This window comes from Urocitellus parryii, chromosome 3, assembly GCF_045843805.1.
Source record: "Urocitellus parryii isolate mUroPar1 chromosome 3, mUroPar1.hap1, whole genome shotgun sequence".
Taxonomy (NCBI): Eukaryota; Metazoa; Chordata; class Mammalia; order Rodentia; family Sciuridae; genus Urocitellus; species Urocitellus parryii.
This window is the reverse complement of record NC_135533.1, coordinates 134,602,917-134,617,105: the sequence shown is the minus strand read 5'-3', so window position 1 is coordinate 134,617,105 and position 14,189 is coordinate 134,602,917. Positions and strand designations below refer to the sequence as shown.

General features: G+C 53.4%; 1 protein-coding gene across 1 annotated transcript in view; it reads left to right on the top strand.

Annotated features, from left to right (window-relative positions):
* Positions 1–14,189, top strand: part of Dnah10 (dynein axonemal heavy chain 10) — a 114,029-nt gene that overhangs the window by 52,879 nt on the left and 46,961 nt on the right. Inside the window, exons 30-39 of the mRNA XM_077796086.1 lie at positions 1,277–1,500; positions 2,182–2,451; positions 2,552–2,735; positions 3,982–4,116; positions 4,688–4,840; positions 6,629–6,817; positions 8,622–8,768; positions 10,069–10,260; positions 12,008–12,126; positions 13,376–13,534. Of these exons, the coding sequence (XP_077652212.1) occupies positions 1,277–1,500; positions 2,182–2,451; positions 2,552–2,735; positions 3,982–4,116; positions 4,688–4,840; positions 6,629–6,817; positions 8,622–8,768; positions 10,069–10,260; positions 12,008–12,126; positions 13,376–13,534 (1,772 nt within the window). The remainder of the gene's footprint in view (positions 1–1,276; positions 1,501–2,181; positions 2,452–2,551; positions 2,736–3,981; positions 4,117–4,687; positions 4,841–6,628; positions 6,818–8,621; positions 8,769–10,068; positions 10,261–12,007; positions 12,127–13,375; positions 13,535–14,189) is intronic.

The window sequence follows — 14,189 nt, the reverse complement described above, 5'->3', positions numbered from 1 at the left end:
CCTCTCTGAGCACTGGTTTTTTCCTCTGTAATAGTTACCTGTTTTCGTGGGGTTGTTCTGAAGGTGAAGCAAGTTACTACTCAGAACAGCGCCTGCCTAACACGGTTGTCTGAATAGACTTGCCCAAGGCCCTCGTAACCCCCTATAGCCATACACCGTGTCCCTTGTGAAATGAACGGAGAGCAATCTCATGCTCTCTGGTTCCTAGAGGTGCTGAGTTTGTTGTGATTCCTTCCACCTCACAACTTGTTACCCTTTTACAAATATGAATATCCAAGAACCACCATGGTGGAAGGTCAGAGAAAACCATCCCTGCCCCTGGGGCTAGCTCCTCTGAAGTCTGTATCTGGTGTCAGCAGGGTGGGATCCTCAGCTCCATGTTGGGCTGGGTGACAGGTGTTGGGCAGGCAGGTGTCCTGTTCCTGTGTGTAGCAGGCTGTCCAGTAGCATCCCCAGGCCCTCTTTGCAGCTGGGACAACCCAGAAGTCTCTAGACAAAACCAGTGTCCCCTGGGGGCAAGGTTTGAGAACCAGTAGATTCCTTCATTCCAAATTAACAGAGCACTCCTAAACTTCCTTCCCCACTTTCCCTCCAGGTAATCGCCTTTGTCAGGTGAGGTTTGGGGTGGGGGTGGGGCACGCTCTGTTTCCACTTCCCTCAACAGGCCTCTGACTGCTCTAGTGAGGCAGAAGGGAGCCAGAAGCCCTGCCTTTCCCCTAGCCGCTCCTGCACACCCCGGATTTTGTTCTGTAAAGCCCGCGGCCTCTCTGTCCTCTCCTCCTGGTTTGCAGAGTGACTTGCATATTCTCTTGAGCCCTACAGGACTCATTTTCCTCTGAAGAGTAGCAGTGACAATAGTCAGCAGATGCCTAGGGTTCGAGTCACCTTGGAGAAGCTGGCCCAGGGTTTATTCAGGCTGAGGGAGGAGGAGCCAGCTGCCCAGAATGACCCCGCTGCACAGAGGGTCCTGGTTCTCCTCAGGTCTCCAGCTCCTGTGGTCCCTCTCCAGCCACCTCCTCCACATTGAGCTCCCTGTCCCACAGTGTCTGGACCTCCCTGTTCCCCAGGTGCCCTGGAGCCCTGTGTGCTAGGGGGAGAGTCTCCTCTCCTTCTCCCTCTTCTGAAGACCCCCCAGGATCTTCACCCAGCGTGGGGGACCTGAAGGTTCCCGCTCCCAGGGCTGCTCCCCTCTTGTGGGCACCAGGTGTCCGGGAGCTGCCCTCGATCCCAGAGCAGAAGGCAGCAGCATCATGGTCGCCCTCTCGCTGTGTTGCAGATGTACGACAACATAGCCCAGCTGCGGTTCCACGACGGGGACAGCGGGGAGAAGCTGGTGTCGGCCATGATCTCGGCGGAGGGCGAGGTGATGGAGTTCCGCAAGATCATCCGGGCCGAGGGCCGCGTGGAGGACTGGATGACGGCCGTGCTGAACGAAATGAGACGGACCAACAGGCTGATTACCAAGGAGGCGATTTTCAGATACTGCGAGGACAGGAGCAGGTGAGCTCCTCGAGGTGGACCTGGTATGGGCAGCGGGGCCTGCACAAAGCCGTCTGGACTGTCACCACAGCAGTGCTGCCCAGGGCATCCTCCTGGACCAGATGGTGGGAGGTGGTTCAGGGGCCAGCTTGCATAACCCCCAGGGCCCCACAGATGGCCCTCCAGCGCATCTCTGTGCATAGCCACTGACCCGAGGCAGGTCCGTGAGAGCTAGCCAATGACAGCCAGGGGCACAGTGACTTGTGTCCCTGGAGCCATTTTTGGAGAAGCAAGGCCAGCATCCTTCTCCCCAGTTCAGGGTAACTCTGCCGGAGGAAGGAGGACAGGATGCTACAACCCAGGAAGCTGCCACAGGCTTGGGCAGAGTTTTTGTTAAATTCCTTGTTGGAATTTTAAAAAATCTCCTGCAATACACCCGTAATGTAAGTGATTTTGAAAACCCACGAGGAAACATTTTTAAAGTGCTCCGGGACTTACCTTGCTGTCGGGAGCCTACAGGATTTCTCTGGAGGGTAGTTTTTGGCCTGGTCTTTGCTTTGCCCTCTGGCCAGGGGTCCTAGTTCCATTTTCTCTCCTGGGGCTTTGCCAGTCTCTCCTGCTCGAGATCAGAGGAAGACGTGCCCTTCGGGGCTGCTTTCGGCCTGGGTGGGTGCAAGGCTCACAGGCGTCCTGTGTCCACAGAGTGGACTGGATGCTGCTGTACCAGGGCATGGTGGTGCTGGCCGCCAGCCAGGTGTGGTGGACCTGGGAGGTGGAAGACGTCTTCCACAAGGTGCAGGCTGGCGAGAAGCAGGCCATGAAGAACTACGGCAAGAAGATGCACAGGCAAATCGATGAGCTGGTGACGCGGATCACCAAGTCCCTGAGCAAAAATGACCGCAAGAAATACAACACGGTTCTCATCATCGACGTGCATGCCCGGGACATTGTTGACTCCTTCATCCGAGGCAGGTGGGTCCCTTCCAAGGATGTGGCGCACTGTGGAGCTCCCTCTGTCCCTCCCTGGCCTCCTCTAACCGGCCTCCTTCTCACTCCTTGACCTGCCGTCCAGCATTCTCGAGGCCCGGGAGTTCGAGTGGGAGAGTCAGCTGCGCTTCTACTGGGACCGGGAGCCAGATCAGCTGCACATCCGCCAGTGCACAGGCACCTTCAGCTACGGCTACGAATACATGGGCCTCAATGGGAGGCTGGTCATCACGCCCCTCACAGACCGGATCTACCTGACGCTCACGCAGGTGACTGCCAGCCTGGGTGGGTGATGGTGGCTTCTGTGTGGTGGTGGCCAATGTAGTCAAGGAGGGCCTTGCTTTGACATCTCAGAAGCATGTTGACACGTGGGGAGGTGGGATGCCTGGGGGTGTCCTCTTTGGGAGCCATTGGGACGTCCTCAGGAACCAGTTTCCAGCTGGCTGCTTAGTCCTGGGGACACTGGTCCCAGTGCAGTGGGGGGTGGACAGGAGAGGTGCAAGGAAAGGTGCAGAGATGTTAAATGTGGGGACATCTGGAAGGACAAGCGAGTGGGGATGCGCACTTTACATGACAGCTGTTGTGCGGGTGATCTGCTCAAGCAAACAGCCTTGGGAATGGACGGTGTCTCCCTGAAAAGAGGAGAGGCCCTGTCCAGGGCAGGCCTGCACAGGCCAGCAGGAGCTACGGCTCCTCAGCAGTGTCTCACACCCACCGTGTGGGCACCAGAGCCCGGGGCTGCCTCCACATCACCACATGGGGCGTGGGGGACGTAGGCGAGGATGACACCCGCGCTGGTCACCGTGCTGAGACAGTCCTTTATCTCCCAGAAAATAGCCCCCTGACCTTATGGGAATTGGAGATCTCCAGACACACAGGCGACGGGTTGCAGCGTCTCTCCCTCACACTCACACGCACTTAAACGCTCTCGTACACACACACTCACATACCCTCACACTAACACTCAGACTCACTCCACACTCATTCTGTTCCTCACACTCACACTCACACACTCACTCTCAGACGTGCACACCCTTGAACACTCACACACGTGTACACCCTCACTCACCCTCACTCACAGGAGGAGACTCGTGTGAGACATTGGCTCCTGAGCTCTGGACACTGCTTGGTCCCTTGGTCTCTGCCTGAGAGCTGGAGATCCAGGAGGGCGGCGTGTGGCTCAGAGGCCCGGCAGCTGGACGCTCTGTCCTGGGTCTGAGGCCCGAGGCCCAGTAGCACCACGGGTGGGAGGTGCCACCCAGCTGTGGCTCATGGCTGGGTCCTGCAGCTGCCCTTCGTCCCCTCCCGTCCTCAATGGACTAGAGGACACCCACACTCCTGGGGGATCTGCTGGGCCCAGTCACAGCTCCCTCGGAGATGCCAGAAAGGATGCTTCTCCAGCTGCCCAGATGCTCTCCCCTGTTGTCCTGGCGTTAACCATCCATCTGTGTATATGTCCCACACGTTGTCACAGCGATCAGTCTGGAAATGACACTTTTCTTTTGGCTTGAACAGGCCCTGTCCATGTACCTGGGAGGGGCCCCTGCTGGCCCTGCAGGTACCGGCAAAACCGAGACCACCAAGGACCTCGCCAAAGCTCTGGGCCTGCTCTGTGTCGTGACCAACTGTGGAGAAGGCATGGATTACAAAGTAAGGCCTTGCTGTTGCATTGGGTGCTGTCATGTTCTGCAGAGAGCGTCACCTCCGGGTCATCCATGAGATGACCAGTGACTGCTGGAAGAACATACTAGAAAACCTCTCACCAGCAGTCTCAGAGCTAAAACATGCCTGCCTTGTTAGCAACAGCACAGCTGGAGTCCCAGACTTCCATGCCTGCAGCGAATGAGGGACCTGGCAGAGGCGATGGGGAGGGACTGAGGCCAACGGAGGACAGCCCTCCAGGTGTCTAGAGGGTGCCCGTTCCGCTGTGGTTCATTATCTCCACTTGGAAAATCGAGCCCACAGTTGCTAGATTTTACAGCATTTCTAGAGAAGTGAGAAATCTGGAGTTTTGTAGACAAAATAATCTCGATGTGTAAAATCCCAAGTGTGAGCTGGCCCATGAGAGGCCCTAGACATCTTGCCAGGAAGATCAGTTGGCGGAATGGCTGGTGGGCTGCTTCTCTGCCAATCTTGTTGAATTTGGAAAATGTATCCATTCACGTGTCACTCACAGCTTCAAGGGAGAAAGTGCCCTTGTGTGGTGTCTCTTGTGTTCCAGGCGGTGGGGAAGATCTTCTCGGGCCTCGCCCAGTGTGGGGCGTGGGGCTGCTTCGATGAGTTCAACCGCATCGACGCCTCGGTGCTGTCGGTCATCTCGTCCCAGATCCAGACCATCCGGAACGCCCTCATCCACCAGCTGGCCACGTTCCAGGTGGGCACGGCAGGGGCGCCTGGGTCTGACCCTGGAGGGAAACCTGCTGCAGAACCAGATCGTGGGTGGAGACCAGCCTTCACCGACTTCTGCGTTCTGATTGCGATGGCACCATCTTCTCTGGTTCTGGGTGGACACATCCCAGGGGCTTGGAAAGACTTGTGGACACACTGTCAGTCAGGTAGCATGGGGTTCTCGGGTCAGCCACATGCAGACCCCTTAAAGGAAAGGGAGTATCCCTGGTGCGTCCCCCAGTCTGAGGAAACCTGACTTCAGAAGTTGCTGTGTCCTTCCGTCTTGTCCCTGCACACGGCGAGTGCTGCCTGGGTGCTTGCAAATTCCTGGCGTTGTTACAAACAGGGCTGAGAAGGCTGCTCTCCAAGTGAGAGGCAAAATTAAAAACAAAACAAATTTTGAGAATTCACCAACTCTCCCTGCCCAAGATGTTTGCAGACTCAAGTTCGAAGAGTCCCCTTCAGCTGCAGCACGCCGGTGAGTGGGGACAAGCAGCATCTTGTAGAATTTAGGTAGCCCGGGGGCAGCTCTCTGGTTCCTGTCACCTCATGCCCCCTGCTCTGCAGACTCACCCACCCACCCTGCAGTGACACCTCGAATGTCCCTCTCTTCCCCTTTACTCCTACACACCCTCCGAGGCCCTCCGGAGCCCCTTGGGAGGCTCAGCATGAACAGTGGCCTTCCATCCGGCCTGCCGCCCCCAGACCTTGGTGGGGCTCACTCTGGAGAGAGCACGAGCACTGGGTACCTGCTTCCAGGACTCCAGTGAAGGTTCTGGATAGGCTGCTTTAAAATATGCTCTGAAATGCTTCAGGCTGCGCTCCCTGCTGTGGGAGGGAAGTTCCACCTGTGGCACATGTAGAAACTGTTTTTTTTTTTTTTTAATATATATATCTTTATTTTACTTATTTCTTTTTATGTGGTGCTGAGGATCGAATCCAGGGCCTTGTGCATGCTAAGCGAGCGCTCTACCGCTGAGCCACAACCCCAGCCCTAGAAACTGGGTTTTTAAGGGCAGGCCTGCCAATCTTTTCCAAAGGGTCACCTGGGCTTCAGGTGGGATCCTGGGGAATCTGGAGGACAGGATTCAGTGTGGATCAGGGGCACAAGACGGTGGGCTCACTTTTGGGGGAGTCTGCTGTCTGCAGGGCTGACGTTCTGTCCATGCAGCCTGCACTTCCTAAAAATAAACATTTCTGTTTCTACCTGGTGGACATTTGAAAGAAAGGAAATATCAAAATTTCGGTGGAGAGGAAATTCACCGAAAGAGACCACTGGGACTCAGCCTCAGACGAGGGAGATGTCTGCAACTCACTGGGACCTGTCGAGGGGATTCTCAGGAAGGGTTGAGCTTCTCACTAGGCCCGTGCCCAGCCTGGGTGGAGATGGAAACAGGGACAGGCAGAGGAGGGAGGAGTGGAAATGGGCCTCGGGTGACGGGTCATGCTGGCTGCTTTCCTGCACGTTATCCCATTTATTGCTACAACTATGCTTTTGGGCAGGTTGTATCCCTGGTTTGGGGGAAAGGGAAACAGAGAAGTGAGGTGACCTACTGGGCATCACACAGCACCCCCAGTGGCCTTGGCCTGCGTGCTTTCCCAGCCTGGGCTCCTTGGTTCAGAGAGTTTAGCGGTCTGCCAAGGCTCAAGGAGACAAATGGGGTCCGCTCCTCGTGATGTGAAGATAAATAGCCCCGTGGCTGGCCCGAGCCTCCCCTCCCTGGGTGAGTGAGCTAGCCGCGTAACCCCCTCCTTCCTCTCCTGTCTCCCCCAGTTTGAAGGACAGGAGATCACCCTGGACCCGCGGATGGGCATCTTCATCACCATGAATCCCGGCTACGCGGGGCGCACGGAGCTGCCTGAGTCCGTGAAGGCCCTGTTCCGGCCCGTAGTGGTCATCGTCCCCGACCTGCAGCAGATCTGCGAGATCATGCTGTTCTCTGAGGGCTTCCTGTTGGCCAAGGTGGGCCGGGGCCATGGGCAGCTTGACCTTGTGGGTCTCCTCCTCCCTCCTCTCCAACATCCTAACTTGCACACTTGGACTTATTTACAACCGAAAAGAGGGTGACAGGAGTAACTCGGGGTCTCTGGGTCCCCACACACATCCACAATGCACTGCTGGAACCAGCAAACAGACCCAGGAACGGAGCTAGTAACTCAGGACAGCCTGGATGGACTGCCCCTCTGGTCACACGTGTGGACAGGAGTCACCGTCACCACACTCGGGATGTGGAGGCATCACAGCTCCACTGGGCACTCCCTCCTGCCCCTCCCCGCCTGGACTCCTCCAGCACTGTGATCTAGTCACTTTAAGAATGTTCTATATCTGGAAAAAACAACATGTGGCCCTTTGAGATGGGCTTCTCACTCAGCATAATGCCCCCGAGATACCTGGTTTAAAAGTACACGTAAAGCTGGGTGCGGTGGCGCATTCCAGTAATCCCAGCAGCTGGAAAGGTTGAGATAGGAGGATTGCGAGTTCAAAGCCAGCCTCAGCAAAAACAAGAGACCCTGTCTCTAAATAAATAAAATATAAAATGGGACTGGGGGGGGCTGTGACTGTGGCTCAGTGGTAGAGCGCTTGCCTAGCATGCGTGAGGCACTGGGTTTGATCCTCAGCACCACATAAAAATAAAATAAAGGTATTGTGTCCACCTACAACTAAAAAATGTTTAAAAAAATAGGGCTGGGGATGTGCTCAGTGGTAGTGTGCCCCTGATTCAATCCCTGGTAACTCCCCCAAAAATTACATATAAAGGGAAAAAAAGCAGAGCAATATACATAGATAAGATATATACATACTTATCTTTTATGGTATTCTCATATATATACACACAGAAAGGTACACACACACACACACACACCTCTTATATGTAGATCTGGCACTTATCTTTTTTCAAAGACATGATATGTGTGTGTAGATGCCTTTTTTTTTTTTTTTTTTTTAATGTCAGGGATTGAACCCAGGGTGCTTTACCACTGAGCCGCATCCCCAGCCCTTTATTTATATTTATTTATTTATTTTGAGACAGGGTCTCAGTGAGTTGCTTAGGGCCTCACTGAATTTCTGAGGCTGGCCATCCTCCTACCTCAGCCTCCGAAGTCCCTGGGATCACAGGTGTGTGCCATGATGCCCACTCGTATATATTTTATGTAGAATATATACACCTCTCTGTCTTTTATAATATTCTCTTTCAAAATATCTCTATCAGAGTATGACATATATATTTCCAGAAGGTTCTGGAAAAGGTACAGAATAGAGAATACTTTTAACAGTGAGCATTGTTATGTTGCTTTCCTGCAATGTTTTTTAAAGGCTCTTGCTGCTCATTAGGCCGTCAGGATTCTGAGCTGGCATGAAGAGACCTCTAGTTTGCGTCCATGACCCCAGCCCCTGCACTGGCCTTGGACCCGCGGGCTTCATGCCTTGGTGTGGTCCAGGTGACTGAATTGTCCTCTAAACGGGCACAGAAGAAACCTGGGTGGTTGCTTAGGTAGGATCAACAGGAAGCATCCTTCCAAGTGTAACGCGTTGCTGGGACCGAGCTTTGGATCCAGGTGGTGATGATGTCCCCAGCCTGGAGGGACAATCCTCTCTGGAAAGGCAGCTCCCTTTCACCCTCTGCCCTTGGACTTCGAAGGCTGGAGGCCAGCGGTGCTTGTCTAGAGGGGCCTCCCTGGCTCCAGCCACGTGGGGACGGCGGTGCTCTTTTGCTTTCCCCTCATCTCGTCCGTCTCTTGCTTTCTTCCCCGTCTTCTGCACAAAGACGCTGGCCAAGAAGATGACCGTCCTGTACAAGCTGGCCCAGGAGCAGCTGTCCAAGCAGCACCACTATGACTTCGGGCTCCGAGCGCTGAAGTCCGTGCTGGTGATGGCCGGCGAGCTGAAGAGGGGCTCCTCGGAGCTGCAGGAGGTGGGCTGCGGCTCCGCGGGCTCGGGCGCCCTGGCAGAGGCGGGGAGGAGGGCCGGAACCCTATGTGAGCTCCAGGTCTTGGGGGGCCCTTCCTTTCCTGTGGGGCCTCGTTGTGGCCTCCCACCCACGGCATCACCTTCTGCTGGGACTTGGTATCTTAGGGTCAAGTTCAGTGTCCTCTGGCCAGTGCCTGAATCATGATCCTTGGGTAGTGACAGTGGGTCTGTGGTCTCAGGGTGACGGCGGGGCAGACCCTGACCCCTGGAGGCCTTCATGGTGTGTATTGGGGGTCAGCGTGGCATCCACACACTCATATACACAGCACTGTCAGCGGGCCACACCCTCCCACCCCGTTTTCTCTTTGCAAAGGAAGCAGGAGAAGTTTCCTTTGTGTGTTTCTTGTGGGGTCCCCAAAGCCCTTGCCGCGGCCGTTCGGTGGGCACCAGTCTCCGTGCTTCTCCAGCGGCCACCTGGCCTGGCTATGTTGAGTTTTCATTTTATGTACAGTTTGATATTTTATATTCCATTTTTATAAATTTCACTTGCGGATTTTAATTTTCATAGAAATTTTTGAAAAATGGGCTGGGGATGTGGCTCAAGTGGTAGGGTGCTCCCCTGGCAGGTGTGCGGCCCGGGTTCGATCCTCAGCACCACATACAAACAAAGATGTTGTGTCTGCCAAAAACTAAAAAATAAATATTAAAATTCTCTCTCTCTAAAAGAAAAAAAGAAAAAAAAGAAAAATTTGAAAAATATGAAGCACACACTTAAAAAATATACCATGTATTCTATATAAAATGTTCTGTTTCATCTCCAAAATTTTACTCAAAAACTTTTGTGCCTTATATGAAATTGCATGTGATTGTACAATTTTATATAAAAATGCCTAAAAGTTTTGAAAAATCATATAGATGTATATGGTATATATTTTATTATATGTTTACATATTAAACATGTAAAAATGTATAGCATGTAAATATATAGAAAAAAAATTTAATACTGGGTATTGAACCCAGGGGTGCTTAATCCTTGAGCCACATCCCAGCCCTTTTTATATTTTATTTAGAGACAGGGTCTCACTGAGTTGTTTAGGGCCTCACTAAATTGCTGAGGCTGGTTTTGAACTTTCGATCCTCCTGCCTCAGCCTCCTGAGCCATAGGGATTACAGGCATGTGCCCCCGCGCCTGGCATAGAAATCTCTGAAAGCTCATGTGGCCTTTGCGAGGGCATTCAGGTGCCCACTTGGAGCGGGTTCCAGGCCGGCTCCAGCCTCCTGGGGACCTGTGTTCTCTCACTCAGGACGTGGTGCTCATGAGGGCCCTGCGGGACATGAACCTGCCCAAGTTTGTGTTCGAGGACGTCCCTCTTTTCCTGGGCCTGATTTCTGACCTGTTCCCGGGGCTGGACTGCCCTCGCGTCCGCTACCCCGACTTCAACGATGCGGTGGAGCAGGTGCTGTCCGAGAGCGGCTACGAGCTCCTGCCGGTGCAGGTGAGTGCGGAGCTGGCTCCCAGGGGCTGCCGCGGCCTTTGACTGGCTTTCTCTGTGTTTTCTGAAATTCTTTAAAAAAAAAAAAAAGGTAAAATATTCATAATACAAGGCTTGCCGTCCTAATCATTTAAAAATGCTGCTAAAACACAATGTAGAATTTACTCTTGTCACCATTTTTAAGCGCATATTTCTGTGGCGGTCACTTGATGGTGGGATCATCACCATCCCCAGAACTCTCCATCTTGCACAACGGAAACTCCACGTCCTTCAGACGCCCCTGCCCTCCCCGCAGCCCCAGGAACCTGCCGTTCCACTCTGTCTGCATGAACTTGACGACTCTAACGACTGCACATGTGTGACACTGTGGAGCTCTGACCTTCTGTGTCTGGCTTCTTTCCTTGGTGTGATGCTCCCAGGTCCGTCCTGGCGTGGCTTGTGTCACTCCTCTGTGAGACCGAGTGGCATTCCACGGAGTGTACGCACCCCCTACAGAGGGTTCTGGCCTAGCGTAATAAGATCACTGAAGTGTTTTGTTCGGGGGCTCAACTCTCTAATGTGCTCCCCTCCCATCAGAGTTGCACTTACAAATGATTAAATTAGGTGCTTCTGGGGTAGAAGGGCAGGACTTGGAGCATCTGAAACCTGTGAGGTTGTATGTGTCGTCATTAAGCCAAAAGCTTGTGGTTGGAGTGTTCTGATGAGGCTGTTGGACCAGGGTGGCTGCCCCTTGGGCACCAGGCTCCCCAGAGCTCTCAGGCCCAGGCGGCGGGCACTGCCATGGATGGACGCTCTTTGTGCCTGTCTGATTCCGATTCTCTGTGCAAGTGGTTGTTTAAAAAGATTGATTGGCAGTTCTTCAACCAAACACGGCCACCATCAGGCCTCGGCAATTCTGCTGCCTGGTATAGACCCACAAGAAACATGGACACACATCTCCAGAGAAACCTGGACACGAATGCTCCAGGCAGCATAACCCACAGAGCCAGAAAGCAGAAACCATGTGGAGTCCACTGTCTGTGGGTAGATGGATAGGGTGTGACCTGTCCATACCATGGAGTACTCAGGCAGGAACAGGAGTGAAACACTGACACTGTGTGATGGCTTGGGTCTGGAGTGTCCCCAAAGCTCCCGCGTTGAAGGCTTGGTCCCGTGCTTTGCAAGGTTGCATCGGGTCCTTAGCACCTTCCTCCCTCTCTCTTTGCTTCCCGGCTGCCACCATCGGGCAGGTTTGCTCCTCTGTGCCACTGAGACCTTCTGCCTCACCACAGGCCAGAACCAGTGGTGCCAGACAACCATGGGCTGAGACCTGTAAAACCATGAGGAAAAAATGACACTTTCCTCCTTTAAGTTGTTTTTGTCAGGTAGTTTGTCACAGCAATGAAGAGCTGACTAATGCAATATGCTATGAAGTACGCAGACCTTGACATGATGCTAAGCGGCAAAGCCAGGCATAGAGACCACCTGTTGTGTGATTCCATTGGTGTGGAAAGTCCAGAGTCGGCAAATCCATTGACACAGAAAGCAGAGTGGTGTTTGCCAGGGGCTGGAGGAGGGGGCAAGCAATGGTGAGAAGTGGTTACGGGATGGGTGGGATGTTCTGAAACTGATGGTCATCTTTGATGGCTGCACAGCTCTGCAGATAGACCAGAAACGCGTACTTTAAGTGGGTAAATTGCACTCATGAAAGATCTCAGGAAAACTCTTGCACACGTGTATGTTTAACCCTGTGCCGATGTTCGTCCTGCAGGTGGATAAAGTGGTTCAGATGTACGAGACCATGCTCACCCGCCACACCACCATGATAGTGGGGCCCACCGGAGGGGGCAAGTCTGTGGTCATCAATGCTCTGTGTCAGGCCCAGACCAAGTGAGTACGCCCTCCCCCGGGCCTGCGCCTGTCTGCCAGGGCGGTTTCATGGGAAATATTTGGTGACCATGTTACCTAGACCCACTTTGCTCTCCAGCTTCCTGTTTGTGGGAAATTTGTCTTAATGTCCCTTCAATCTCACCGTCTTTACTTGTCTCATGGCTGACTTAGCTCCCATATTTCAGGATGCAAACTAGGGGCCCTTTGTACAGAATCTCACAAACCATCCTATAAGGATATTTTGTGAATTAACTTAAGACATGTTGCCTTGGTGTTCAGATTGCTCCTTTCAGGTGAGTCTGGACCCACGATTAGGTGATGCTGCTGTGGTATCCGAGGGAACAGAGATGCCCTGTGTCTGTCAGGCCTGCAGGAGCCACCGCTTGAGGAAGCCATCTGTCCCTCCTGGATAGAACGTCCTCAGGGCGGGCAGGGAGTCAGAGCCTTCCACGGAAAGTGGATGTCCTGACGTCTGAATCGGATGCTTCACTCCAGCAAGCAATCTAAATCAAGCCATGTGACGTTTGTGACTTCTCAGATGGATAGATAGCCTATAAGGAGTCTGTCATTTCTTCTTATGTTTCACACAAGGAAACCAGGGTCGGGGCCTACTGATGATGAGTGGTCTGTGCTGTAGTCATTCTGTATTTCATTCCTCAAATAATCAAACGTTAGCTAATTTATGGAGCTGTCACATACTATGTGTATGGGTGATGTTGTATGGTGTTTTTTTTTTTTTTTTTTTTAAGTTATCTGTTCATTTGAACCATGGATTGTGTGAAGTTTAGTTTTTCTTGAGATGAATGGACCACGTAGCCTGGTGGGGATCTCTTTAGACAAGGAAGTGCCCTGTCAGCAGCTCTATAACGTCATCGGCACAGCGGACATCCTGTGGATAAGGAGGACATAATCCTGGATACTGAGCGTTATCTCCTATGCACCATTCATTTTGAAAAGCTCATCACACCTACACATGTGTCTTGTGCCTGAAAGTCAGCTTCCTGCTGCGCCGAGGCCCAGCGTTTCCTCTTGGGGCCTCATTGGTGCTGGGGCTGTGTTTGGGGTGAACCTTTCCATTTAGTGAAGACCATTAACAGGGATGAGAAGCCGTCTGGTGGAGCACGTATAGGGCTCGCATTCTCCATTTTGAATTGGATTCAAAGCATCTGGTTCCTTGTGGGCACCGCAGATAGTTTTCCTGCTGTGTTTTGTGGGCTGAGCCACAGCTGAAGCCTCTCCCTTACTTTAGGCTTGGGCTGGTGACAAAGTTGTACATCCTGAACCCCAAGGCCATGAGTGTCATAGAGCTCTACGGCATTCTGGACCCCAACACCCGAGACTGGACGGACGGGGTGCTGTCCAACATCTTCAGGGAGATCAACAAGCCGACGGATAAGAAGGAGCGGAAGTGCGTGTCCCCAGGAGTGGGCGGGAGCCTGGGGTGGTGGTGACCATGGGACAGCACAGATGGTGGTGGCAGACTAGCACACACTGTGGCTTCACACTTGCACTCAACAGACCGAGGACAAATCCGGTGGCTCTGTTTATTGGGCATGGGTGCCATCTTGGGGCTTTTTCTGTGTGGCCCCAGCTGGTCTCAGCAACGCCGTGTGGTAGGTACTGGCTTTGTCCCAGTGTAGCATGGATAAAACCGAGGCTGAGAGAAGGCAAGAAATGTCCCCAGGGTCGCAGGTTTGAATCTGGGCTGTGTATGTGACTGAGTCTCCAAGGCAACCACCAGGGCAGGCTGCAGGGTCCCCCTTTGTCTGGCCAGGTGAGTCCAGGAAGGACGGCATCAGAGTGTCAGGGGCAGTTCTGGGAAGCCCCCGTGAGCTGCTGCTTTCCTGCTGTGAGGGACACACCAGGCAGTGTCCTGGTCACCTCTCCACCCGCTGTGAGGGACACATGAGGCCCAGTGTGGAGAGCTCTGAGGGAGCTTCGGGCCCTGAGCTGCCCTGTGAGACTTCTTAGGGAGCCTCGGGAATGGCTCTGACTTGATATTCCCGTCAAACCCCATGAATAATTTCTTAAGGCCCTCACAATAAGAAGGGAGGGGAGCCCCG